We start from the raw sequence: 27,078 nt of genomic DNA on the forward strand, positions 1-27,078 counted from the left end.
GCAGGTTGATTGACCGCCCTTGAAAACGACTCTTTGTGATACCCTCAGCGTTTCTAGCGACATCGCCATCTGACGTCTATTTATGAGCATGGTGTTTTGGGAATTTTCCGCTTTCAGGATCCAACAATGGCATCCCATGTATTCAAAAGGAAATTTGGGACAGTCTAGGAGGAACACTAGCGACGGACATGTGACCAGTGCGAGGCTGGGAAGATGGATTCCAACACTTCGTTGCCAACCCAGTAGTCGTGGCCTCTGTGCCAGCCTGGGAAAGTAACGGAGAGGAGGAAGAATACCTCATCGGCTTCGACACAGGTTTCATGCTTGTTGGCTCTGATTTCTCAATATGACTCTACTCTATGTACAACCGCAGATAGTTCTCCCTCGCTACAAGTTAGCATCAGAGGTTGAGACACCTGACACAAATGACAATAATTCATTTGAAACCAAACTCCAGCTCCTCTGTCTCTCTTTGTTTCATTCACTGCACACAATACACTGTTCGAGCACGCTCTACCTCTCTTCCTTGATTGACTTCCGATCTCCCGATCATCTCAAGTTTGTAGAGGCGGTGGTGGTTGTCATTTCGCGCCGAGACTAAAGCCGACCGACGAAGCAAACACGGAGGGTTGGTTGGCTGGCTGGACTCTGGAACGAAAACTCTCCGAAGCCGCGGATCATGGCAAATTGATTCGAGTCACTCGGAATCGGGTTTTTGGGACTTTTTTTTTGACTTTTTGCTTTGCTGTTCTCGTGCGCATGTGCGGAGCCAAAGGGCCTGAAGTTGCGGCCGAAACCATCCGTGGGCGCATCCACTGACCACCTTTCCCCCCCCAAGGCTTCTTCCTCTTACTCGTCCTCGTACAACTATGTGCTTGTTGTTCTTGTGAGTGGTCCCATATTATTCGATTATTCTCCTCCCGTCTCCCATTCTCGGACCCGGGACGGTCAGCCAATTTTTTTTTTATTGCTGCGAGGGCCGAAAGGAAATTTTGCTCAATCAAATCAGAAATTCGAGGAGTCCGCCAGGGCCCTCGCTGCCTAGGTTGGTGGTGGTTCTTCACATTTTATCCAGCATTTCATTATTATTCTTCGTTCCCCGTATGTCCCATCCAGGACCCATACCATCTTGCTTCTCGTGCTTCATCCTCGGCGTGATTGTTTATTCAACTCGTACCGAGTACAAACAAAAGATCCACGTGTAAAAATCTCCCTTCTTGTCCGACATCTGACCCGAATCTGTATAGGTACCGAGTATTACCTGGTACTTTGGAGCATTTTCGCTTCAAGTTCCGTCGTTTGTTTGCCCCCCCTTGATCCCAAGGTTTGTTTCTGTATGGCACTTTCTGTTTCTCTCACGCCTCTGAGGCATCTCCACCCAAAGACAACCAACCAAGCAACAACTTTTAATCTGCAAAAATTTGACTCGTGAAATCTCTCATCATGGGCCAATCACCGGCGACGGCTTCCGTAAGCAAGTGTTTACTTCATTCATGTCCATGGGCCACCGCACTGAGTTGCCGCTGGCCTGCTGGACCTCAACTACCCTTTTTTTCTTTTGCCTGAAGAGCTGTTCTGGGAATGCTTGTGTTTCCCTTTCTGATTTGCTGAGGTTCGTTCTCCTGGTGGCCTGGCTCGACCAGCGAAAAGTGTTGCCCACTTCTCGGTACTCTGACATCAGCCCGAGCACCATGGAGCATTTGTTGGCTTGAGTAAGCCTGTGAGTGCAGAGATGAGGCGGCAACATTCTATGATTCTTCATCGCAATGACTTGATCACCTATCAGATGCATCAAGGGCTTTGGGTTTACCCTGAAAATACAAGGTCTTGGGCGGGATGATTCATCATCTTCCCTCTACTCGGTCAAGGTTTCTATCTCACAATGGAAGACACATATCCTCTGCCTTGCACGTGCTCTGCGTCGGATGAGGTCAGCGGGTATTGTCGATCAGGCGCGCTCTCATTCTCATGATACTGACTCTTTTGGTATATCCTGCTTGGTCTTGTTTTCGAGGGTTTGAGGTTGCTTTGTCCTTGATTCCCGACGTGGTGTCTCCGAATGATGAGGTTCCAAACAGTCGGCTCGGACTCCTTATCGGTTCGCTAGACCCTGCTTTGGTGTTCAGGTCGTTTGCACGCCTAAGCGGAGGACAGTGGAAGGCCGTGGAGGCCCTTTCTGGGGTCTGTACTCCTAAAGGGAGCTGCGGTGACCTCGTCTGTCCTTTTTGGAAGTGACCCTGCCTCGTTTGGTATACCCTTTCTTGTCTTCGGCACGGCGCTCAAGGCTTGGACCTCGCCAAAGCTTGGTATGTCGTAGGTCGATCAAACCCACTCGCACAGCTTCCCCTCTACAATCGGGTGTCGATACGGTCGCCTGAGCTTCACGTACAGCAGCTGTACACGGTACAATTTACCGTACACGCAGTGACCTGATTGATGATCTGGGGCGCGCTACTGATGCTCGGCCAAGTTGCCATCGTATATTCTGGTGTGAATCGCACAAATGACCCTGTTTTTTCTTCTTTTCATGATCGAGATCTGCCCACCCACTTCAATCCTATACGGGAATCGCGTGGGTTTGTGCTGCTGCATAATTGCATAATTCCAGCTTCGTATGCACGGCGAATAATATGCTCCGGCCGACGCACGTCCAGCCAAAGTGCAAAGACACCATCACCATCAACCCTTATCCCTGTCTGCATCTGCCTACCTTCCTACCAGTGCTCCGTACAAGCAATGTACCTCCTGACCTAAGCAGCAAGAGCGACGAGACATTCACGAGCCTAAAGAGATCGGCGATCCGGAAGAGCGGATACCTGTCTCTACAAGGACAAGTACGCGGTACTTGCTTCCAGTGCTGGCCTGTGATCACCAGGTAATCAGATCTGATGGACACCGTCCGGATGACGGCTGGAGGGGCCACGGCGCAAATCATTCGTACCACTAAGCGAGCGAAGCGGAGTCCTGGTCGCCAGTGTCGACAGAACTGCCAGCTTTGGGCCTTGGTTTTCACTGGCCGGTCCTTGTATCAGCCAAAAGGCTCCAGTCGGCTTCCCTGCCCTCAACGCAGCCAAGTTGCTCGACCAATCAGCCCTTCATATCTCGCTGGCATAACGCTTCCCCAATCCGAGCGAAACCGTTGAACCCGTGACCGCTGTTTTGACAACTCCTCGGCCGTGCAATAATGTGTTTGATAAGGCGGCTTGCACACCCCATGCACCTCATTCAGCAACCTGTCGCTCCCTCGTCATTGGAACATGTCACACCAACAGTTCTGCAGTGTGTCACAGAGGCAGGACATTACCTCGCCAACCGTCCAGTTTCGCTGGGTCGTGCTGCAGGGTCATTCTCTCAAGGCTTGAGTCAGCACGCACGAGATCTGAAAATGATCTGGTTTACCTGAGCAGCTCTTTGTGGCCCACATCACCTACCTAGAAAGGAAAGCCCGAGTCCCTTCTTCTGTGCTCGACACGGTAAGCCTTGCGCCAATGTTCTGCGGGAAGTATTGTGTGTCGTAATGAGGTGGATGACACAGCATTTGACCCTGGGGAACTCCTATCAACAACCTGGTGTACGGTCACGACGGGACATCTGTTGCTCATGGTGGCTGCCCGGTGACGGTTGAGGCGGGATCTTGATTGGATTCATTGGGCTGTTTGCCACAGTGCTTCATGGTTTGGACCACACCGCACACGCCTTCGAGTCCACAAGACACCGTTACAGAATGCCATGCCACGCCAGTTTACCCGCCAGCACGAATCATTTAGCCATGTCCTCTACTTGTCCATCAGGGGTGCCTTCCAGAAACATTCGAAACTGGCTGAGTGAGCTACTTTGTCATGCAGCTCCTCGTACGCGGTTGGGGCGATTGAGAAGACTTGATTGTCATTGGTCATGGTGCGGACATTTCCTATAACGGAATATCCTGCCTTGTCAGCACCACAAATCCACCATGAACTGCAGAGGCTCTGAGCAAGCGAGTTGCTGCAGGAGACGGTTGAAAGTACTATGCCGTACTTGTTCTTGGGGCCACTCTTATTCACATGCCACAAGCTCCCCTGCCTTTTGCTACCTTGGAAACCATGTTGAACATGCCGTCGTTACTATTGCTACCGCGACCCTTGCCATTGTTACACTACCTGGGGTTAACAAGGCTGGGAGCTCCGCTCAGAATACCATGTCCGTGGTCCACAACTTCCATCTCGAGAAAGCGCATTAACAGGGTGCCCCTCTGCCGGCCCTCTTCGAAGCGGCTTTCCATTCCTTCGTCTACTTTTGTATCGACGCAGATACGCGAGTCCGCAGCGCTAACTAGCAACCTGTCCACTATGCCGTCATGGCCAACCGCGCGTTGAAGCCTGGCGACATTCGCCTTCCAAGGCCGTTCCTAGGAATACTCGTCGAGTTGACGTAGTTTGGGGGCACTCTACATGATCCCAAACGGGTAGGCGCTGGACTTGATAGACGTTGCTAATGCTTTTGCCGACCCAGACAAACCCCAACGCTACGGAACTGGGCGACAGTCGAACTTAGCGGGGCCAGCTACCCCAACAGGCTGAATGCCAGAGAAAATCACCCGGACAGGCGAGTTTCAACGCGCCATGCAAGAGAAGACCCATAGAAGCAATGGCGTGCCGGTTGACAGACACCCTTGTCCGCGGACTCAACGTCCTGTGCCCACTTTGGCATGTACTCAGAGAGCCTACATCTACGGTAGATGATATCAGCCTCATCAAACGACTCTCGCTGCTTTACATGGTTTCATGGCACCTGTGGAGCTGTCGCGATGGTACTTTGTTATCAGGCTCCATGCCGCATACCGTGGTGAGTGCAACCCTCCCTGGATCTTCCTCGATCTGCACGACACACTAGTAGCTCGGTTCAAGGTTGGGGATGACTCGACGCACCTATGCAAGAGAAGATTCATGGAAGCCTGCGGGATTGCTTCGAAAGGTGACGATCGCTGCTAGCCAGCCAGCTAGCTAGCTAGCGAACGCCCCTGTCACTCTGAGGACGCTCCGTCCACCTCTGCTAGTGCTAGTCGCTAGTCAAGGAGTCAGGGAGACAGGAAGTCAGTCCCTTTTGGTTTCATTTCATGCCACGAAACGGATGTAATGTGCGAATGTAAGTGTAACCGAAGAAAACCCTTAGCCTCTCCCCCCTTCGTCCATGCCATGCAGGAGAAGGAGACGTGAAGAAAAATCAACAAGGCCAGCATGGGAGATGTGACATGCGAGATGGGGTACTTGGTTAGTGTCGCGTCGCTGGGCTCCCCAACCACAAACAAAGCGGCCGATAGCGCCCACTGTCGCCCTCGGCCCAGGCATCCCCTTGCACAACCGTGACAGAGCGCGTCTGCGGGAATAGGTCGCTAAGATTCTCGTCAACCAGGACGAGAATCATGCAAGGGACGACCACGTCCGCTAAGGAGCCGAGGAGGAGGAACCCCCGGTAGCCCACCACAGTATGTCTGCATGTCTGGGTGTGCGCGTGGCCGTTGATCAAGCGAATCGGACCTACTCGTGTGAGGGGCGCCAGGGACAAGGCAGGGAAGGATGAGATTGGGCTCTACAGAGCGTGGAAGGCGTGGTTGGGACAGGATCGCTGAATGCATCCTGTCCGTTGGACATACTGTTATGCCGCTAAGGTACGGGTATCTCTTCGTTGTCTTGTCGGTGCATAATTCGATGTTCTTGGTTGTGCGAAGCATATTATTCCTCTCTTGATGAATGAATCTGAGAGGCCTCTGAGGATCTCGTGAGGAATCGGCGGTTACACATGGGAATGCACGTATGTATGTATGCATACACATGGGCTGGACAGTGGCAGTGGCAGTGGCAGTGACCGCGACAGGGCCATATGATCTTGATATTGACATTGATATGTTATGTTATGATATGCTAGCTTACCTAGTTGCTCACGCTGAGCCTGGAAGACGGCAATCGTCTCTTCTTCCTTCCATCCCCCCTTTCCCATCCCCATTCCTATTTCTTCCCTCTCCTCCATCGAGTCCTCCCAGCAGTCGTCGCAGACCTACTCCTTCCTCGCCGCATCATCCTTCATGCCCTGGACGATCCACTGACTCGCCTGCCTCGCGTACTCCTCCATGCCCGCCTTATCCTTCATGCGCTCCTTGATTTTCAGGGGTTTGGGGACGTCGCACCCCCTCCGCACCGCCGGGCGCGCCGACATCATCTCCTCCCACTTCTTGAGGTGGGGGAACTCGTCGATGTCGACGCCCGCCCAGCCCGCCCAGATGACCCAGCCGATGGTCGTGATGTCGGCGATGGAGATGTGGTCGCCCACGATGAAGCCCGAGGGCGAGTTGGCCAAGTGTTTGTCCAGGACCGAGTATAGTCGGCGTGTCTCGTTGACGTAGCGCGTTATTCCGTACGGGATCTTTTCGGGGGCGTATCTTTTTGTCACGTTGTTAGTATACCTAACGAGTAATTTGCTGGTGCACTCGTTGAGGACGGTCGTGTCGTTCTGAGCGTCATTCATCACCGCTCCCGTCCCTTTCTCGCTGTCTTCTCTTCAACCACCCCCCCCCCCCCCCCCAAAACCCCTCCCCGGGTCTCTTGTAGACTGGCGCGCGGGTAACATAAAACGCCTCGTGGAGTATAATATACACACGAAATAGATGTCATATAGTATGACATGACATGACATGTCACGACATTAAATGTGAATGTGAAGACTAGGAAAAAAAACTCACCTTACGAAATGATTCGCCTGGCCCTGCATCGGGCCCAATCCCGCATTCTGCCAAAACGTCCAATTCACCATCTCGTAGTACTCGCGCGTCCCGCGCGGGAAACTGATCTTGTGCGCGTCAGCGTCGTACTCGTCTACGAGGTACTGCAGGATCCCGCCGGCCTCGAACAGCCGGATGCGCTGGCCGTCGCCGCGAAACGTGTCCGTCATCGCGGGGATGCGTCCGTTGGGGTTGATTTCGAGGAACCACGCCTCCTTTTGCCGGTTCGTCGAGATGTCGATGTGTTCGGTCCGGTAGGGGAGGCCGAGCTCTTCGAGTGCGATGGAGATTTTGATCCCGTTGGGCGTCGAGTCTGTGTAGAGCGTGATGTTTGGCCGGGTTGGGGCGGAGCCTGAGGCGGGGGTGGGGGTTGTGGTGGACATGCTTGAAAGAGGGGGGAGTTCTGGTTCTGTAGTGGAAGTAGAAGAGGAAGAGGTAGGAGGGAAGAGAGATGGAGCAATAAATGTGTGAAGAGTGTTAGGCAGGTGTTAGGATGTTGAATACCTAGGTTGGTAGGTATGTAGGTATATATGTATGTATGTATGTCGATATACACTCCCTCCCCTACAGTAACAGTCAGTCGCTTCGCCTTTCCTCCAATGACAACATCACGACCCCATCGCCTTAGCCTTACATCCCCTTATCGAGTACATGTATTGGAGATACCATCGTATACGGTACACGCTTGACAAAGCCTGTGACCCCACAATGAAACCACAGCCTCGGATGATTAGTGAATCATTTCGTCACTTGTTCCCCCCTCCCTTTCCTGCTGTCTCTATCCTCTGCTCTCTTGTAGTGTTCCACCGGCTATTACCAAGAACATCTCCCACGTGGACATGGATTTCCAATCCGGTCTTGTCCCCGGTGGGCCAGTGCTTAACTCCAGGAATGTTGTGCGGCTGTCGTTGCCCTCGTTCCAATCAAGTCCTAAGGGATTTGGATACCTTGAAGTTGTTTCCCACCTGCTCGACAGTCACTCACAACGATGTTCTTTTCCGGGAGAAGAATATTGAGGGTCCTGAGCTCGCCTTGTGTGGGAATCTCGGGCAGATATCCACCCATGCATCTCAACCGACAACGAGGTTGTTTGATCCGACTCAAGACTGGAGAAAAGGGATGCCTGACTGCTAATGAGCTTCGAGTGTCAACAGGGAGACTGAATCGCCCAGTCTGGCACAACAGACGCTGTAGACAGCCAGCCACAAGTGGCTCGTTATCTTATCTGCACCCCTCTGGCCTGTTCAGGCTGAGGTGGAACACTCAATGTTTCGCGGACCATCTCCTTGAGCTGCGCAAAGGCGGTTTCTCCAGACTCCTGTGCCTTTTGAGCCATCTTTTTTTCCCGCTCGTTCCCTCCTTGACCTTTCCGACCAACGTGTTTGTGGCCGTGGTGTGTGTGCAGAAGACTTTGAGGACGGACCCGGTCGTGTGATAGGAGAAGACGAAGCGCAGAACGAATGCCTCTGCCAAATAGACAATCTGACCGTGCCTACTATACAGATTTACTTCGAAAGGACGAAGACTAATTTGTTGCGAGGTGAAAGCGTCCGAAGAGCTCGGCGGTGAGGCGAACGAGTCCTAGGTCAAGTCTTCCATTGACCGCACCCTCGGCGTTTGGGGTCGATGAATGGTCCAGTGAGAAGGAAAGGAGAGAACAGTGGCAGATGTCCAAGTGACAGATGTCAATTCAATGCTGCCGCGTGTCCCGTGACATACACAGTGTTACACGCGTCGTTAGGCAGCAAGTGCTCTGAGCAAATTGTGCTCAACCCTCAACATTGCCTCCAGAAGATGAACTTCGTCGAAGAGGAACCACGCCTTCACTTGCATCGCTTCCACTGAATATCAGACATCGACACCATCACCATTTTACACAGCATCCCTTTCGTGTACCTCGGTGGCTCCAAGCAAGAGCCCTAACAAAGACAATGTGCACATATCTTGATATGCACGTGATCTACAACGAGTGTACTCAGAATCCACATCATGTAGTGGCACTCAGAAGGATCAGGCTCTGCGCACAACCCAGACCAAATGGAACCTACCGTTATTGTCCTCCAGATCACTGCACCCATTCCCAAAATGCTATTTTGGGATCGACACGCATGCAGGGAAGTTGTTCAGCGTGCACTGATGGCAAGCTTTTGAAAGTTGTAAGTTTTATCTTGCATGTTTGAGACTAGAGTTGCTGATGCTGATGTTATTTTTAGGTGAATGTTACTGCTACTTAGAATTCAAGCCAGAGGGAGGCTGTGGCTTGCTTTTGCTCGGTAAATAGGTCCTTGCACACATTGGGCCGGTTTGCGGTGATGGTGTTGTTTGAGGTAAAAAGCTCTCTGCAAGGATCACCTTGGCGCTGTGATACTATCGAGTGCCTGTACGACTGCTTACTCCTGGTAGTTATGCCTCGTCATGGATTGCCCCATTGAGATGGTGGCCAACGAGATGGTGGCCAATGCAATGTGACCAGGACAAAACAAGTCGAACGGGGTTGCTGTATCTGTTGTCTCTGCTTTGGACGGGTGTTCGGATCAATACCTTACTCAAGAGTAAAGCCAGGGATCCCCAAGCAGTTCTTGGGCCGTCGCACGTTCCTCTGGCAGCCACCGAAGCATTCTTCCGACGAATTGGAGAAATAATCTCTTGTCCTCACCGGAGAGCTTAGAGATGGTACATTTCAGACCTACACCGGCAGGCTTTGAGACTTCGATATTAATCAAGATACCTTTTGATAGAATTAGCAGCACAATTCGCTGTATGAGCTGCAACGACGCGGATACCTGTATCATCCCACTTGAGGTCACCGTGTTAGGTCCTGGGCCAGCTAAGTTGTGGACGATCCTCCGAACCCCTGTTTCGCCAATACTTTGTATCTTTTGTGAAAGACTTGGCCGAATGTCACAGGATAGTAGTTTTCTGGACGATATCTTAGAAGAGTCTCTGCTTCTACAGATTCAGTGGAGGTCATCGTTAGTCTGCGTCGTCCTCGAGCCGAAACTGCGGCCAGCACGGAAATAGAGCAAGGAAGGTAGCGGGGACATGACCTCAAAGTCGTGAGCATGTCTGGAAATTTGGGTATTGGCTAGGTGCTTGATTGGAGAAGAATGTTATTTCAAAGACATGAAAGATGAGGTCGAAGGTCAAAGAGCTAGGGTTGAACCCCTGCGCATAAAATGATGCTGATTGGCTGTAATTAGTGATTCCAAGAAGCCAAGAGGCCAACTAGCCGCAATACCTCATATGATTCGTCCATTCGAGCAACACGTCTTCTGTCCCCTTTCTACCACACTCGCCCAGCTTGTCACCAAGGGGTGTGAGCTTCTGATACTACTCTTCAGACAACGGTCTCCTGCTTTCTCCTCTGCTTGTATACAACCCGCGTATTCGTTTGACTGAAAATGGCCGAGTGGGCAGATAAGCTTGAGGGTTACACTGGGAATCTTCCTCTCATTTCCTATGGCGTCTCCGGCGCAGTGCTCGTCTTGGATGACAAAACCGTCATCAAAAACTTCATTGGTGGTGAAGAAAGGAAGCTTGACGAAATAATTGAGCGGGAGATATACGGGCGCCTCGGTCATCACCCTTCTATCGTCAAGTGCATGGAAATGCACCACAAAGGAATCATCCTCGAAAGGCTCGAATGCTGCCTGCGTCAGCGCCTTATTGAACTACGGCAGAGAAATGAACTCCCGACCAAAGGACAAATTCTGAAATGGTCCAGGCAGGTCAGCGAGGGGATACAATATATACATGGGAAGAATGTCTTCCAGGTTGACATTGGAACTCACAATATTCTGCTCGACAACCAAGACAACGTCAAACTATGTGATTTTGCCGGCTCTTCAATAGACGAAGGGGACTTTACCGTAGTTCCTGGGGGGTGTGAGGGGTTTCACTTGTTTCACAAAAAAGGCACCAAGCCAAGCATACACACGGAACTGTTTGCTCTGGGTTCTGCCATCTTCGAGATGTCGACAACGTGGCGGCCCTACCACGACAAGACAGACAATGAGATTAAAGCGCGGTATGATGCCGGCGAGTTTCCAGATACGGACGACCTGATTTTGGGACCTGTTATGCGAAAGTGCTGGTCCTTCCAATACAGCAGTGCCGCCGAGGTTGTGGACGAGATCGACAAGATCATAGCCGAGTGTTCACCGTCGACATATGATGGCTGGTCACAAGAGGCCGCCCAAGAAGGCGAGCAGATGGTGAAAAGTTCTCTGGAGGTGTCACGGTGAGTCTGCTCTTGATAGGAACTGTGGAGAGTTGTTAATCAAAGCAGGACACCATCGATCGTCTCTGGTCTGCTCGTTTTGGCGGCTGTGGTGATCATCAGCTCACATATCTCTCAACGTTCCCGACTGGGATAGGATAAGGGAGTTGGGACTATATGGTTTCCACTATTTGTGTGGTTCAAGACATGATGGTCACTCAACTGCGCGCCGACAATCTCCCGAGCAGCAATCGCCGTGAAGTCGACGAATCCTGTAAGATATGGAAAGCTAGATGAGACTGGAGTCTAGCTGCATGGTGATGTATGGCTAGAGAAACTCGGGAACGGAGGCACAGGTTGACATTGGGACTGACGGATATGTGTGAAGTGGAAAATGCGGGGTTCCCTGCGCAGCCAAGGAAACCTTCCCTGCGCCCACTCGCACCAAAGCAAAGAAGGCGGTGATCAGCATGACAATCTTTGCCGTCATCATCGTCGTCGACCCTCTACCGCTTTCGTCCTTCCTTTCTTCCCTTTTCGTCCTGCGTCACCGCATGCTTCAACAGCTCCATGATATTGACAAGGTCGACCTTGTCTCCTGCTCGAGGAATGGGCTGAGCGCATGTTACGTCTTTCTTTTATCTTGCGTCCTTCGTGCTATTGTACCCGTGTCTTACATTGGATATTCTTTTCATCGGCATACAACACAGGTCATCCTCGCAGGGTGGCGCTAACATAACGCTCTCATCAGATCTCACCCATACGATAGGTCCCTAGACCGTGCGACAACAGTATGGCGACTCATACCGAAGTCATCACACCCTCGGCCTCGCGCACGACTCCTGCCCTCGTGCGCCGCCAGTCCTCGTCTCACTCGATTCAGAAAAAGCCATGGCAGCATAATCATCGACCGTCCTTCCACTCGACTAACTCCCGTCCTGATCCTGAAGAGATTCAACGCCTCTCGGAACACATTTCGCGACAGACCACTCGGTCATCGCACCGGCGCACCCCGAAATGGTACAATATACGTTGGTTCAAGGGCATAGTTGACGACCTCAAGAGACGGGCACCGTACTATTGGAGTGATTGGAGGGATGCTTGGGATTATAGAGTCATCCCCGCCACCGTGTACATGTACTTTGCAAAGTATGCTAAATCCATATACAATCTACCGGATGCACCAACTTTATACACCTTATGTCCTTGATATCCTCCCTCTTCGCTAATGCCCATGGACTTCTATGCTGCTATGATGTACAGCCGCTGACTGCTATCCCAGCATCTTACCAGCTTTGGCATTCTCCCTCGACATGTTCACCAAGACCCACAACTCATACGGCGTCAATGAAGTCCTTTTCTCCTCAGTCATGGCGTGTGTGGTCTTCTCTCTTTTCGCCGCGCAGCCTCTTGTCATCGTAGGCGTTACTGGTCCCATCACCGTCTTTTCGTATACGGTGTACGACATCATCGTCCCCCATGGCACCAATTTCTTTGCCTTCATGGCCTGGATCGGCATATGGTCTCTGCTCATGCATTGGCTTCTGGCCATCACCAACAGTTGCAACGCCTTGACCTACGTTACGCGCTTCAGTTGCGACACCTTTGGGTTCTACGTTGCCTTTATCTATCTGCAAAAGGGTATCCAAGTCCTGACCAGACAGTGGGGATTGGCTGGCGAAACCAGTGCCTACCTGTCTGTCATGGTCAGTCTGCTGGTCCTTGGGTTTGCATATGGATGCGGTGTGCTCGGCAACAGCAACCTGTTGCAACGACATGTGCGGAAATTCATCGAGGACTACGGCACTCCGCTGACAATTGTCTTCTTCACCGGATTCGTCCATATCGGCCATATGAGGAATGTACATCTCGAAACCCTGCCGACGAGCAAATCGTTCCACCCGACTGCTGACCGTGGCTGGTTCGTCCACTTTTGGGATATCAGTGTAGGAGAAGTCTTCCTGGCAATCCCTTTCGCGATCCTTCTGACAGTCCTGTTTTGGTTTGATCACAACGGTATGTGCCACGCAGCTGACTCTGGAACCGTATTCATCTGACCAATGTCCTTAGTGTCGTCTCTCATTGCACAAGGGACAGAATTCCCGCTGCGCAAACCGCCGGGGTTTCATTGGGATATCTTCCTCCTCGGTCTCACCACCGGCATCGCGGGAATTCTCGGCATACCTTTCCCAAACGGCCTCATCCCTCAGGCACCATTCCATACTAACGCTCTTTGCGTCACAAGGCAGGTTGTCGACGAGAAGGCGAGGGGTCATATCGTCCGGGTCACGGATCACGTCGTTGAGCAGCGCTTCAGCAACCTCGCGCAGGGTCTCTTGTTCCTGGTCACGATGAGCGGGCCGCTACTGGTCGTGCTACATCTGATCCCACAGGGTGTGCTTGCCGGACTGTTCTTCGTCATGGGAGTCCAAGCTCTCGAGGGCAATGGCATTACTCAGAAGTTGCTTTTCCTGGCGCGGGACAAAGAGTTGACAGACGCGACGGACCCGCTGGCACGAATCGAGCGTCGCGCCGCCATCTGGGTCTTTGTGGCGTGTGAATTGGTCGGATTCGGCGCCACCTTTGCCATCTCCCAGACCATCGCTGCCATTGGGTTTCCCATCATCATCCTCCTCCTGATCCCGTTCCGCACGTGGCTGATGCCCAAGTGGTTCCGGGACGAAGAACTCCGGGCCCTGGACGCACCCACTGCGGGCGCCTTTGTCATGGAAAGCGTGGGCGGCGCGTACGGCGAGAGTGGAGAGAGCACACCATCACGCGCCGGAGGAACATCGCCTCCAGACGAGTCCGACGAAGTCGCCGTCGTGGACGATTCGCTGGAGCGAGGCGAGAGCCACGAATTACAGAGCGTTCTGGCCAACAAGAGATCATCGCCAGAGACTGCGAGTATCGCAACGAGGCGCACCGGAAGTCACGGCGAGACACCCCGCCCCGACGTGGGCATGACGAGACGAAGTCGCAATTCCCTGAACAGATGAGAGGAAGGAGAATGGCTGGAGATGTACAGCAGCAGCCGTCTCTCGCCTCCTGGAAGAACAACAAGAAAAGACTAGAATCAAAAAGGGGGAAGGTTCACCACATGAGATAAATGATGGAGAGATCTACAAGAGTTAGACACTCGGATATATACACATGGACATATAAAGAGACGGTAGCGGTGACACGAGGACCATATTACGGTCCTTAGTGCTATACATTGCGGGCGATCAAATGGCCCGAAAACGATCCAGTGGAGAACGGTCTGACGAGACGGGCAAGGGAGTCAGAGACGGAAAGAGACCCAGAGGAGATAGGCGAGAGTACAGAGAAAGAGAAAGAGACCTGTTGCGGAGGGGCGAGGACATGAGGAGAGAAGGGGAGAAGATTCTACACATACAAGAGTCAGTCGAGACGTCGTCGACAATTACAGCATCTCACTCTCTATCAGAAACCAAAAAGCGAGCGAGCAAAGGTATCATCTGGAACGTAGGATCACCTTGATTAGGTCCTGTGTGTTTGTCGTCCCAAAGACAGAAAATGGTTCATCAGACATTTATCTATCTGTGTCCCTCTCTCTCTCGCTCGCCTCTCTTTCTTCGACTCGGCTCAACTCCATTCCTCGCCTCGCCTCGCCTCGCCACGCAACACTCACTCAAAGCTCAGAAGTACTGCTCACGCTTTGGGGAGAGGAGAGAGAGAGAGAGAGAAAAGAAGGCCCCTGGTTCCTGATTAAACGCATAGCCATCCATGCGTACCCGTATCCATGTCCGTATTCCGTATTCCGTATTCAGTATTCAGTACATCAATCACACCGTCGCAGTACCCTCTAATACCTCAATACCTCAATACCTCTAATACATCATCTCTAGTGGAATCAATTCAACCCCCCCCAAAAAACCCACAGAGTTACAAAAACAAAATAAAAAACCAACATCAAATTGGAACTCGCTTCGATTCGCCGCGCTGTTCTTCGCTGTCCTTTCATCCTTCTATCAGGGTCACAGTTCGGCTCCAAATCTAGCGGCGCCGGAAGCGAACCTGCGCCATTGTTGTGCCAGATCAGACGCCAACGCCTTGCAAGTCACGTGCCAATCGTGTAGAGGCCTCGCGAGGCCCCAGTCCTGGCCGGCAGTACCGTCCCCGCCCTCGGTCGCGCTCCCGATAGCGGCAGCAATCATTCCTTTCAGGGACATTCCGGTGTGGTGGTCCAGCTGGACGATGCCGACGAGGACCAGCAGGCTGAAGAGGCTGCAGGCCGAGATGACGTAGAGGCACTTGAGGCGGAGGATCTGGCGGCGGCGGCGGTCGTCGCGGTCGTCGTGGTCGGCCGAGAATATGTCCTGCTGCGTGCAGAAGTATGCGAGCATCAGGCCGATCGAGATGGCGATCCACGCGAGCAGGCTGCGGCTGAGCTGGAGCAGGTCCGGCTCCGTGGCCCGCGTGGCCCGGAAGATCTGTAGGCACCCGAACGACAGCAATATCGAAAGGCTGCACAGCCGCACCAGCACCGCTAAGGGGCTGTAGTGCAGCAGCCACCGCGACATCAGTGACGACGCGAACATGTGTGCGAGGTATGCTGCAGCGCCGGCCTGGAGACGTGGCAAAAAGAGAAGAGACGGCCAAGTTAGCGATGAGCCGGCCTGGTTTGGGTTTGTGTAGATAAGGAAACATGGAGAGGCAAGAGAGAGAGAGTTTTTCGCTTCCTCCACGAGAGAAGACGAGGCTGAGCCGAGGGTATATAGCATTCCAAACTGGACCACCGTTGCAAGCTGCATCCCTGGGCATTGCAAAACGGGATGAAAATGGATGGCGTATAGAACTCCAGATGCGCCGCAAAAGGGAAACGAGGATGCGAGGACAAGACATACCCAGAGAAAGCTCAAGCATACTTGTGCCACAGCCATGCGCCTGAAGATCCGATTCTCCAAAAGCAAACCACAAGGTCCAGGTCCAGGTCCAGCACTACCGCTACCACCGACACTCGTCCCACCACTGACACCTGCTGACAACGTGGAGATGGAGGACGCCGCTGTCACTCCCGTCGTGTCGTAGACCGAGATGAGTCGATAGATGCTGAAACAGGTCTGACAAGCCCACCACGCGGCCGACACGGTCGAGAGGGCCCGACAGAGCAGCAGCGGCACGTGCCAGCGAGGCTGGACGCCCAGGAGGACGGCTACTCGGGGATATCGAGCTGACATGGCGACACTGGCGATGTTGGCATTCTCGACGACGGCGCCGCCAGGCGCGGGGCCAGGCTGGGCAGTCGGAGGAGAGCGGGACGGGTTGGTAGGGTCAGTAGGAGCATAACGGAGGCTCCCGTTGCGTGGAACAAAAGCATCGCCATATGATGGTGGGCCCTGATAGCCCGAGTTCGCCAGTTGGAAAATGGGTTTGCAGCGCTATGGCGGCTGCATAGCCCCTGGTCAGGGTGTTGTGAGGTCGTCCCGCCCTTGCAGCCCAAGTCAAAACAATAAATCTCTTTCTAATTCCAAGGCAAAGCTCAAACTCCCTGTTTCAGAAACGTGAAGGAGGACTCCGAAGTCGTGTCAGGGCGAGGAAACAGCCATTCGTCAACAAGGGTGAAGATAAAGGTGGGAAACGGCGTAAGGGAGAAGAGGCGCGTGACCAGTAGTTATATGACTGTAAGTTGTCCTTGTAGATACGATAAGAACAGCACCTGAAACCACACAAGAGTCACAGGCCGCTCGCCGCTCGCTTTAAATTACCCCAGATTCTTGGCAGCAGATCCAGTCCAGCAGCCCCCAGCTGGTACCTTGATCTCAACCCACGGTACAAAGTGGTTAGTACATGTACGCAGTGGTTGAGCCAGAGAGGGCGTTGATGGCGTCTCGACCGAACTCCAGAACAGCTCCATCGTGTAGAACGGGAACTCCAACGAAAGAATGGAATGATTGAGACAGCCAAAGTGAAACGTGTTGTTTCCAACACTCCGATAATGATTTCAAAGCTACCGTGCACGGTCTGGTGGGATCAATGATAGAAACCAGCCCAACCCTGCCATCTCATGTTCCCCAGCCGTATGCCGTGAGTGTCTTCTTCATAGCCATGTATTGCTGCTTCCTATCCCATGCCGCAACAGTCCGATCCCACCCCCATTCCTTGCCAAGGCAAAATATCCATCGTGGGTATCATCAAACGCGTAACCTTGTCGCATCCCAAAGGTGCTATCGTGACCATGCCACTGTATCGACCAGCGAAGACGAACAGGCCAGAAGACATCGTTCAAACGAAGATTGATTTGGAGCTCCATCGACAACTTCTATCTGTCCTCGAAGGCCGAGCATGATAGCACAGGATACCGGCTGAGGCGTTTAGAAACCATGGACCTGGATGAGTATTAGTAAGGCGTCGTTGCGTATGGCGCAGTAGAATCTCCTTACCTTGATAGTCTTTGCATCGAGCTCGAGGCCGTCCTTGGCGACCAAGAATTCTTGAACATCTTTGCGCTGGTCACCCTGGAGCTGGATCACCTCGCCCATCTCGCTGTCTGTGACGATTGTGCCATTGCAGGCTGGAGTCATTGTCAGCCATAGTCCTTTGTAGTCCCTTATCTCTTTCACATACCGAATTTCTTCTTGATGACCTTGAGGATCTTCTTCTGGTCGAATTTCTTCGGAAGGCCTTGGACGGTGGTCAGAGTCTTACGACCATTGCGCTGCTGGATACGAATGTGGATGTAATTCTGGGATTGCTTCGCTTCCCCAGTGTCGTCGTCGGCCTCCGCGAAGGGGTCTGTGACATAAAATCAGTGAGCCATGAGTCACGCAACAAGTCGCTAAACAATTGCTGCTGTACACGAGGGTCGTGGTGGTCGACAGCGGGTTTCGACCATGCTCTCAAACAGTCGCTCCAAAATCTGGTGCTGTCGAGGCACACGATAGAGGCGAGTTGTTTGGGCGATGAGCGTCGGCTGCGAGGTGGCGAGAGGGGGTGAGAAGAGGGGTCGGCTTACCAAAGGTTTTGAGGTTTTGGATAGTTGACATAAACTCGTTTGTCTCGAGGAACGGGCTGGATTGGAAAGAAAAGTGTCGGTGATGAGAAGTTAAGGACTATTCAATGTCCGGAGTGCAAGCGAAAGAGTTGTTGTTGAGTGGAGAGTGTGGTGATGGATTGTTGGTTTTGTTTGAGAAGGAGAGAGAAAAGGGAACGGGGGCAGGAAAAGGGCTGATGCAAGAGGCGAACCACAAGAGGCAGCAGTGACTGGTTGGGCGCAGGCCATTTGGTGGGGTTGGCTGGTTGGGCAAGGGAGGAAAGGAACCCGAAAGAATCACTGTCACCATTCTCTTTGACACACAATGCCCTTCCTCCCCTAAGCCGCACCTGTGCGTTACGGGCGCCAAGGCCTGGAACAACGCTGGTTGTGGCTGCTACGGCCACTCCCTAAACCTGTGGCAAAAATCATTGGCGGGCTCTAGGTTCCAACTTCTAGGTCCCACACACGGTGATTGGGGACTTGTTTTCTACATGAGGCTCATCCCCGGGGACCAGAGGTGATGGCATGTGACGATATCGAGATACTGATCCCATTCAGTTACTTGATTTCCACGACCAAGATCTGGACTTGACCGGCATCGCTTTTGTAACATTTTATTCCATAGCCGCCATTGCACGCTGCCCTCAAACTCCAGAGCACAAATCGTGGAGGGAATGCTTCCATACATTGCCGCGCTTGTCGCAAAAGCCACCAATTGATCTATACAGGATTTCTTGGCCGTTCTCCCCATGGAATCCCCCAATGCTACTTGGACCAATCGCTATGTTGAAGCGGCGGGTGCCGGCGTTGCTGGTCCTCTTGCGTTTGGTGGTGGCGGTAGAAACAGGGGCATATATGTCTGGAATGTATGAGTCGGTGCTCAGCGCTGAAGGTTGAACAGTAACACAACATACCACACCAACAGCAAGCACTTTCAGATCCATTAGCCTCAGATCCATGAACGCAAAGACTGTTCTGGACTCACCAGCCATGCCAAAGGACATATATGCGGGCGTCCCGTTAGGACTCTGTCTCTGGGCCGGTGTCTCTCCCAACCAGTTCAACAGTGCTGTTAATAGAGAAAACCTGATCCTGTCAAGTCCAAACCACGATCATGTGTTCATCCCTCTTACCAGCCAAGCATCCTGATTGTCATTGTCAGCAATAAACAATGCGTATCAGAGGTGCTGTCCCTTACCTATTTCTTGTAAACATCTACTTTCGTCATTAGCATTCGGAAGCACAAAAAGTAACACAATCCACTCACAGCTGCCATAGGCATGGTGCTCGTTATAGTCGAGCTGAAATCGGTGGGCTTCTCATCTTTGGGCTCGACGTAGGGAATGACTGAGCGAGCGACATTCGTCAGAGTGCGCACTCTTCAATGCGACCGATTCGAGATACTGACCAAGGTCCGCCCTTCGCATGTCCTTTTTAGCAGACATGGCTGGAGTCTGGTGAGGTCAAATGTCCTTTCAGGCAAGTGTATACAAAATGGATCTCAGCTTCGAGAGCGAGACTCGGCCAACAGCTTCTTTGCTAGTCACGTCTGGACATACTGAGCTCGCCTTAAGCGGCAAGTCTGGCGAAATCACGTGGGCCAAATCGAGGCTTTCGGATTAGAAAAAGCGCCGCTCTTAAAATCATGGATGCGGGCGCTCTGGGAAGTATAGGACGGCGTCCTACTTGTCTTCATTCGGACATTGACTGCGCTCCCGCTCTCTTTTCTTTTCCCGGAGCTCTGTTGGCCTTGTAAAGGACGCTCTTCAACAGGCGAAGTCATCTTTTCTGTGAGCCTGGTCAAGATGGCACATCCTGTTGCCAGAGCCTCGAGCAAGGGTCTCAAGTTATCGTTACCCCTAACTCCCTCAGGTCGAACCCTCCAGATCTGCCCTCAATGCGCGCATCGTTCACCCTCAGTCTACGCCCGTCAGTTCACCACCACTCGACGCAGAAATGCAGCCGCCGGAGTCGCCCATAGCATTCCCAACATAGACTCCAAGCTCCCGAAACATGTGTCGATGAAAAGTCAGATGAAAAAGGCCAACAGGCAACAGATAGGTACTGATTTGGGAAAACTACCCCAGACCTTCATCCTACCTGCCACCAGGGACCTGCCAGGTTGGATGAGCCCAGCATTCATCAAGAGAACGAGGATACATTGGCTACAATTCAAGACTGCTGTCAAAGATTGGTGGAGGTAAAGATGTGACTCCTTTCTGCAATCTGTGTCATGGCTGACTTGCTTCATAGTTTGGTGGTTTTCCTCAAATGGGATGTCAAACGGGACCCTCTCACGGGAAAAAAGCTGAGAAAGCCATTGGAACTTTCCCAGAGAAATCAAATTGCGCGGGGCCTGCACAGGGAATTTCATGAGGCTTTGGGGGAAGGAGACATGAAAAGGCTACAGGTCATTTGCTGCGAGGGTCTGATGGCGCAGGCGAGAATGCGAATTGAACAACGAAAGGCCATGGGCCGCTCGAAAGAACCTTGGTCGCTCTTGAGTTACTCGGGCATTCGATATCCTGTTTGGCTTGAGAGGTGGCCCCTTGCGGTATTTCTGCCCCGGGCAAGCACCAGGGTTGTCTCGGATCGGCTCGCCCCTTTGCCATTCCCAGATACATTTCTCCGACAGTGCATCGTGCGCATCAGCAGCATTCAGAACTATCGGCTCGCCGACAGTGACAAGGATACCGTGCTAAAGCATGTTGATTACGTGGTGATACAAAAGATGACTGCCATGGGTGAAGAAGGCCCTTGGAAGCTATGGGGTCTTACGGAGCCGTCCACAATAAAGGAGATCGATAGCTTGCTGGAGGGCAAAGGGCAGGAATCGGGGACTACCCTTGCCGAGAGGATACGGGACAAAATATCCGGCATCGTGGGTACCTAGTCGAACAAGACGGGTCAGATTGTTGGTGTTGCGGTGGTCATACGTGCATCTGTCGGTTTCTCCGGAGCAAGAGTACATGCCACTGCCAGGCCGATACAATTGTCTCTCACCAATTCCCTCTTTCGCTGCGATTCTGCGACAAATATGGGGCTCGCAATATCGGTTTGCAGTGGTAGCTTTTGCAGCTGCTGAACAAGGCGGAACAGACCGTCATGGACAATTCCGCAAATAATGACATCGACTTTTTGAAGACTTTGATCATCAGCAAAAGTGGAGGAGTGGAATCGCTTTCGGTCGCTGAACAGGGACACCACCGCTGATGCGTCTTGGTCCTGCAAACCTTTGCTGTGACTATTGCTTTCCTCTCGACACCATAAAAGCGGCTTGATCAATTCAACCTGTATAAGACGACGTTCAGAGCGCTCAGCCAGAGCACCTCATCGCTTGGTTCTCTACGCCTGTCACCGGTTTCAGTCGCGGGAACGAGAGCCTTGTACTTCTACCGAATGTTTGTTCCCCGCACAGCAGCACAGCAGAAGGAGGATACTGTCCAGGAGCCTGTTAGTGATCTGTTACAAGTCTTTGAAAGAGGCATGGGGCCATTTTGTTGTTTGGGGATGCTTCCACTAAATATACTGGCTGTACTGTACAGTAGTGACTGAGTGTACCGAGTATGTATGTATGTTACCACTCACCCTGCCTGGTATCTACATCCTGTATATACTGTATATCCCGTACCTAGGTATGTAGGTTGTATATGTACTGTCTACGTACATAAGTATACACAAGGGGAAAAAAGCATTCGAGCCTGTGTCTGCATCGTATCTATAACAGACATTGGTGTGGAGCCATGCAACCTGGTCTGGTTGTCTGGTTGTCGAGTGGTCTGTACTCGGTACTTGGTTTGGGTCTAGAATAGGTATGGGTATGGATATGATATGGGTAGTAAAAGAAAGCCAAGCATGTGTGGGCGTGCATGTACATTACATACATTAGGTACCTAGTAGGTAGGTATGTATACGTCGTACGTACTTGTACTCGTACTCGTACTCGAACTCGAAGCTCTTGCTGGTTTGGAGGCTGCCGCCGTTAATGATGTGCTTAGGTAGCGTGGTAGGTACTCTCTCTGTCTCGTCTCTCGTCTCTCGCCTCTTCGCTCTTCTCGTGTCGGCCCTCCTCATTCCCATTTGCGTACCGATGTCCTCTGTAGGCTATCCTTGAGCGTGGTCGCGGATACTTGGGCTTGCATTGACGGGTCGGTGTACTGATAGGCCGATGGGATGTTGGGCGGAGGGGCAAGTGGCTGACGAGCTGCTGAGCGGACATGCTCCTGGAGGGCTGACTCTTTGGCCTGTCGATTTCCATGTGCGCGCGTGCGTCTGAGTGCAACCCTTTCCTCCCTTGAGGCAAGAAGACGAGAAGAGAAAACGTATTTCGAGCCAACAGCTCGAGTTTGTCCCAAGATGATTCCCACAACTCCCTATTTTCCCCCTTCTCTTTTCTCTCCTCACCATCGTGTCTCTTTGCTTGTGACTTGTCAAGTTGTATCCCATCAACTCCGTTCGCCCCCAACATTTCGGTCCTAGAGCTACGCAGACATTCCAGGCTGTCTGCAGCTCTCCCAAAAAGCATGACATGTAACATGGCATAGCTGTGGTCATCAAAGTCATAACATCGTAAAAAATGTACCGACGAAATCCATCGTGCAACTCGAATCTTATTCAAACTTGCGCCTCGTCTCCCAGCATTTGGGCCATGACCGTCAGACCACTCTTTTCCCTCCACTCACGGGCGATGGAGCCGAGAGAGGTGGCAGACAGTAACAGGAGCTGTCCAGGAGCAGCAAAAGCTCGGGTCAATGGCCCAAACGTTCAACCTCTAAGTTAAATCATGTGCATTCGTGATGAGAAACCGGTTCCTTTGAGATAGAAATCTTCTTTTCATGTTGCTGCTGTTGGTCGTCAGAAGCACAAAAGAGTACAAAAGCTGGTGTCATGAAAGTCGATGAGAATGTGCTGTACAAGAATCCAACGCAAATGATCCGGTCTAGTAAGTTTCCAAGCCTCATTGGCAGTTTCTGTTGCAGAAACTCCTTCGTGACGAGCTCAGAGCATCCAAGTGTGGGTCTGCATCTCTTCAAACTCGAAGCATCCGAAGCACTTGTCTGCAGCGATCAGAACAAGCGCATGCGCCTTTTCCCGGCCTTATTATTTCCATCGATGCGCTGGTTAAGGACTTCACGGAGTTTTGGATCGTGACGGTCTTCGTCCGAATGATGTTGTCGTACGTGACGCTGTAGGTTGTCGGGCCGAGGATACCTGTGTTGCTGGTCGGGGCAAAAAGGACATATATACCCGGGAGATGTGTGAACTAAGCCATGTCTGGTAGAAACGGAAGTAATCAGCAACAAAACAAGAATTCATTCTCAGACGGGAATCGTCTCACCTGATCATCTCGTTCTTCCTCTTGAAGCCCAAGCCACCGTGCCCTCGAGGACAATCTTTGACAGGACAGAAATGAGTCCGGGTGTCAGAATGAACATTCATATGGCTGTTTAACAAGTACTGGGTCTGAAATGGCGCGGCATTGCATCCCTCGTAATTGCATTTAAAAGGACCAAGTGAAAAGCGAGCGATTGCAACGGCATTGGGCCCAGCCTCGGGTTGGGTCATCGGTTGAGACACAGATGGACGCTTAGGCTGCAATCTAGATTGCTGTTTGGGTGCAGGCTCGGCCTCTGAGTCAGGTACGGATTCAAGTTCAGAGAGCTCCGAGAGCTCGGATTCCGTCACGGACCCAGCCCGGGATTCAGCTTCAGTTTGAGATTCGGGTTGAGAACGGCGTTGTGGTCGTGGTTCAGGCGCAGGAGGAGACTGAAGTTGGACCTGGGGTCGGGCTCGAGCTGCAGATTTGGAATGAGATTGCGGTCGGGTAGTGCGTTGATATTGGACTTTCATTTGTACCGCAGGGTGAGGTTGAGGTTTCAAATCCACTTCGTGCTGAGGCTGAGGCTGAGGTACAGATCGAACCTCACCTGGAGATGTCAGATCGATCTCCATGGTAGAGACTTGCCACGTCCCGCTGTACTCTTCTTGACCCTCATGAGTTCTCTCAGGCAGAGCGACCAACGACGAAGGACCTGAGGCTGCCGGGGATGGCGTGATGATAGACGAGGCTGGAGTTGAGGCGGAGATGGAAGTCGACGAAGTATAATCTGAAAAAGTTGACGTATTGGAATTTCCAGTCGCTGTACGCCAGTTGGTGTGAGACGGAGGATCCGGAGGGAACATGGCAGAATACGCAGAGTACGAAGCAGGGGACGCGTAGGAAACAAACTGGCCGGATAGAGCTCGACCTATTCCTGGAGACGGGCAGGCAAATGCCCCTGGGCTTGTGTCAGGGACATCGCCAATGGCGATCTTCAGCGACGGGAGCGTTGTCCTATAATCCGCTAGACCAGCAGGTGAGGAACGTGGGGGAGACCTCTGTTGCATGGCTGGCAAGGTGAAATCCGGATGGGCATCCCGGGGCGATATTGCATACTTGCCGAGAATAGGTGACTTCAGGATCGAGTCGTCATCTTGATCACCGTCACGAACGCTCGGAACAAGATTCAGCCGCAAATTCGGAAACAGTGGTCGAGTCCTCGGGGGTGGAATTGTGTTGAACTGCTTTCGCAGTAGATCTGCTTGATTCGACGCGGCATTGGAAGCTGGAGCCTCCCTTTCGGGATTGTGGATGGCTTGTGTAGGCACTGGAGGCGACTGTACCGGGTGCTCTTCAGCCAGGGTGGCTGGACTGTCAATCATAGGAAAGTCGTCGTCGTCGTCGTCAATGTCGTCACGGCCAACAGGATCGACGACGAAAGCCGTTTGCGGCGTCGGCTTTGCTTTGACCAAGTCCGGGTTTGCTCCGATCCGAACGACCCTCCTAGACCCTCTCATCGGTCTCGGGTCATCTTGGATGGCATTATTTTTGTCGCCATCGTCATGGTCATCCTCGTCGCCGCTGCCACCATCTTCCTCCTCGTCCTCCTCGTCCTCCTCTTCTGACCGACTCCTCGAGTCTAATGGCGCTCGCCGTGCCTGGCTGGCAAGTGTACGTTGATTGGGATCTAAGGCAAGAATCAGTACGCCATCGGCAAAGGTGCGGTTTGCTCGACCCTTCCGTGCTATAGTCTTCTGCCGCCGTCCCAGCGTATCCGAATCCTCCGCTTCTGAGGAATCAGAAGATAGTTCGTCGACACGTACAAGAGGTGCAGGGCTGGACCGTGGCCCGTACTCCGGGTTGACTGGCTCCAGTCCCGGACTTCGGAGGGGTGCGATGATATCCCGCTCGACGTCGATAAAGAAATCTTGATCGTGGGACATGAGTGAACCCGACAAATCACATGGCAGACCATCCAAGAGGGATGAGGGAACGGCCCTGGGATGGGCAGCGATATTGTTGACTACGGAGGCAAAGATTGTCTAATATCGACGTCTCTGCATCATATGCCATGTCAGTGGGTGAAATTCTTCTGACTTTGCTGGTTGGACACGCTCAGCGGGAGCGCATGACATTGAGTAATAGGGACGTGTAGGACGTGCCATTGTCCGTTGTCGATGGGCCGCAGGATGTGCCAACTCATTACCACAAAGGAATAAGTAGCGGGGGATGGGGATGGGAGGGGCTTTGACGAACTCAAAAACGTTCCAGACCATGGTCAGGCGGGATGACAAGCGTGGTGACTTGCGTGTTCGGGCAGACAGCGGCTGAAGAGGGATGGGAATACATTGGTCCAGAGATGAAAGCAACATGGGGGGAGGGGTGGTAAGATGCTCTTACCGGGAAGCAAAAATGGCTCGATGTTGGGTGTAGGTGTGACTCGGTCAGTTGATAGATGGCTGGAAGTGAGGGGTATCTTGTAACACAGGGTCGGGATGAGGCTCTTGGAGGCTCTGAGGAATTGGCTGCGAGGAAAGCACCGGGTCTGTAGGGTCGGTGGGTTGGGAGGTACAGAATCACGGTTGAATCTGATGCTCTTGGGATGTTTGGACTCCTCCGGATTGCTGGTGGTGACGGGGCAAGTGATAGAAAGGGCGCAGACAAGAGAAGAGACTTGGGAACTAGAGTGTACGAGAGAGAGATGCGAGGCTGTTGTTGGATGATGCGGAGCCGAGTTGGGAGTGGTTTAGGTTGGGATGGAGGATTTAGACGCAGTCAAAGTCACCCTCTTCCGTCTTCACCTCTCCCGCTCGTCTCGTCTCGTTCTCCTTTCCAATCTTTGCCCACAACCTTGAACAGAAGAAGAAGAGCAGAAAAAGAATTGCTGGAGCCTTGGATGGCTTAGCGTGGCTGCGTGGGCACGTTGCCAGCACAGCCACTCGCCAATGCCAACTTAGAACGATCAAAGGGTTACAAGGGGAGACAGGGCCAAAAAAGGTGGAATGTCAACGGGAATACAGGGTCGTTAGGATGATCCTTGGCCTTTGTATTACGCTACATATGTTGCGAGCTCGAAGGTTTTGGTGGCTACATGAAGAGGTGAGTTGCAGTGCGTTGTTGTGTAGCTAAATCAAGACTTAGTTTCGTGCCTGTTGCATTAGGGGAGCCATGCACGGGTCTGGAATTGAGGCTGTTAATTTAATGGGTAATGGGGGGCCCCCTCCTAACGCGACTGGATCCACGGGAGGCTCGTGGAAGAATCAAGCTGAACGCAAGGAAGCCTCCTTAGGCGACTTGAACACTGGCTGCCAATTATTAATGGTAGGAGATCAATCGGATCCCAGACTGCGTTACGGGGGGGTTGGAAGCCTCACTGTGATAGGCGAGAAGGAAACCCCAAGTCCCGAACCCAGCGACCCACAGAGTGAATGCCGAATTGCCAATGAGAGAGTAACGAATGAAGGAAAAGAAAAGTGACTGGAGAAGGCCGGATGGCCGGAAATGTCATCTCACTTGTACACATATCACCGAGTGCTGGGTAGGGAACAGCGACGGTAAAGGCATAAACGGAGGTCGTCATCCCGGTCCGACAAGCATGTCAGATGCCGTCGGTAGGGCGAAAGGGAGACGAGCAGTGGAGCAACAATAGAGAGCAAGGCAGACACACAGAAGAGAAAGGGAAGATGAAGAGAGAGACATCTGGATTGCCAGACTGCGCCCTGAAACGCACCCACGGTCAGGGTTGAGAGAGTCTCCTCCCAACTACCCAACCAAGGAATTGTTCTTAG

General features: G+C 52.4%; 8 protein-coding genes across 8 annotated transcripts; 3 read left to right on the top strand and 5 right to left on the bottom strand.

Moving 5' to 3' along the window:
- Nucleotides 1-6,033: 6,033 nt before the first annotated feature.
- On the bottom strand, nucleotides 6,034-7,137 carry Z517_09121 (uncharacterized protein; the record flags this gene model as incomplete). The annotated part of the gene is made up of 2 exons (XM_013425031.1): nucleotides 6,034-6,415; nucleotides 6,716-7,137. 2 exons carry the CDS (start codon nucleotides 7,135-7,137, stop codon nucleotides 6,034-6,036), a joined length of 804 nt encoding a protein of 267 aa, XP_013280485.1.
- A 3,018-nt stretch (nucleotides 7,138-10,155) lies between these two features.
- Nucleotides 10,156-10,998, top strand: Z517_09122 (uncharacterized protein; the record flags this gene model as incomplete). The annotated part of the gene is made up of 1 exon (XM_013425032.1): nucleotides 10,156-10,998. The coding sequence occupies one exon, from the start codon at nucleotides 10,156-10,158 to the stop codon at nucleotides 10,996-10,998; it is 843 nt and encodes a 280-aa protein (XP_013280486.1).
- Nucleotides 10,999-11,766: 768 nt separating this feature from the next.
- On the top strand, nucleotides 11,767-13,972 carry Z517_09123 (uncharacterized protein; the record flags this gene model as incomplete). The annotated part of the gene is made up of 3 exons (XM_013425033.1): nucleotides 11,767-12,122; nucleotides 12,256-12,989; nucleotides 13,044-13,972. 3 exons carry the CDS (start codon nucleotides 11,767-11,769, stop codon nucleotides 13,970-13,972), a joined length of 2,019 nt encoding a protein of 672 aa, XP_013280487.1.
- Nucleotides 13,973-14,971: 999 nt separating this feature from the next.
- Nucleotides 14,972-16,174, bottom strand: Z517_09124 (uncharacterized protein; the record flags this gene model as incomplete). The annotated part of the gene is made up of 2 exons (XM_013425034.1): nucleotides 14,972-15,562; nucleotides 15,842-16,174. The coding sequence occupies 2 exons, from the start codon at nucleotides 16,172-16,174 to the stop codon at nucleotides 14,972-14,974; spliced, it is 924 nt and encodes a 307-aa protein (XP_013280488.1).
- Nucleotides 16,175-17,308: 1,134 nt separating this feature from the next.
- Nucleotides 17,309-17,829, bottom strand: Z517_09125 (translation initiation factor SUI1; the record flags this gene model as incomplete). Its single annotated transcript, XM_013425035.1, has 4 exons — nucleotides 17,309-17,323; nucleotides 17,378-17,508; nucleotides 17,562-17,729; nucleotides 17,793-17,829. 4 exons carry the CDS (start codon nucleotides 17,827-17,829, stop codon nucleotides 17,309-17,311), a joined length of 351 nt encoding a protein of 116 aa, XP_013280489.1.
- Nucleotides 17,830-18,990: 1,161 nt separating this feature from the next.
- Nucleotides 18,991-19,415, bottom strand: Z517_09126 (uncharacterized protein; the record flags this gene model as incomplete). Its single annotated transcript, XM_013425036.1, has 3 exons — nucleotides 18,991-19,062; nucleotides 19,238-19,317; nucleotides 19,379-19,415. The coding sequence occupies 3 exons, from the start codon at nucleotides 19,413-19,415 to the stop codon at nucleotides 18,991-18,993; spliced, it is 189 nt and encodes a 62-aa protein (XP_013280490.1).
- Nucleotides 19,416-19,775: 360 nt separating this feature from the next.
- Z517_09127 (uncharacterized protein) lies at nucleotides 19,776-20,863 on the top strand (the record flags this gene model as incomplete). The annotated part of the gene is made up of 2 exons (XM_013425037.1): nucleotides 19,776-20,170; nucleotides 20,224-20,863. The coding sequence occupies 2 exons, from the start codon at nucleotides 19,776-19,778 to the stop codon at nucleotides 20,861-20,863; spliced, it is 1,035 nt and encodes a 344-aa protein (XP_013280491.1).
- Nucleotides 20,864-23,304: 2,441 nt separating this feature from the next.
- Nucleotides 23,305-25,233, bottom strand: Z517_09128 (uncharacterized protein; the record flags this gene model as incomplete). Its single annotated transcript, XM_013425038.1, has 1 exon — nucleotides 23,305-25,233. The coding sequence occupies one exon, from the start codon at nucleotides 25,231-25,233 to the stop codon at nucleotides 23,305-23,307; it is 1,929 nt and encodes a 642-aa protein (XP_013280492.1).
- Between the last annotated feature and the right edge of the window lie 1,845 nt (nucleotides 25,234-27,078).

The sequence above is a fragment of the Fonsecaea pedrosoi genome (genome assembly GCF_000835455.1).
Source record: "Fonsecaea pedrosoi CBS 271.37 unplaced genomic scaffold supercont1.6, whole genome shotgun sequence".
Classification (NCBI taxonomy): domain Eukaryota; kingdom Fungi; phylum Ascomycota; class Eurotiomycetes; order Chaetothyriales; family Herpotrichiellaceae; genus Fonsecaea; species Fonsecaea pedrosoi.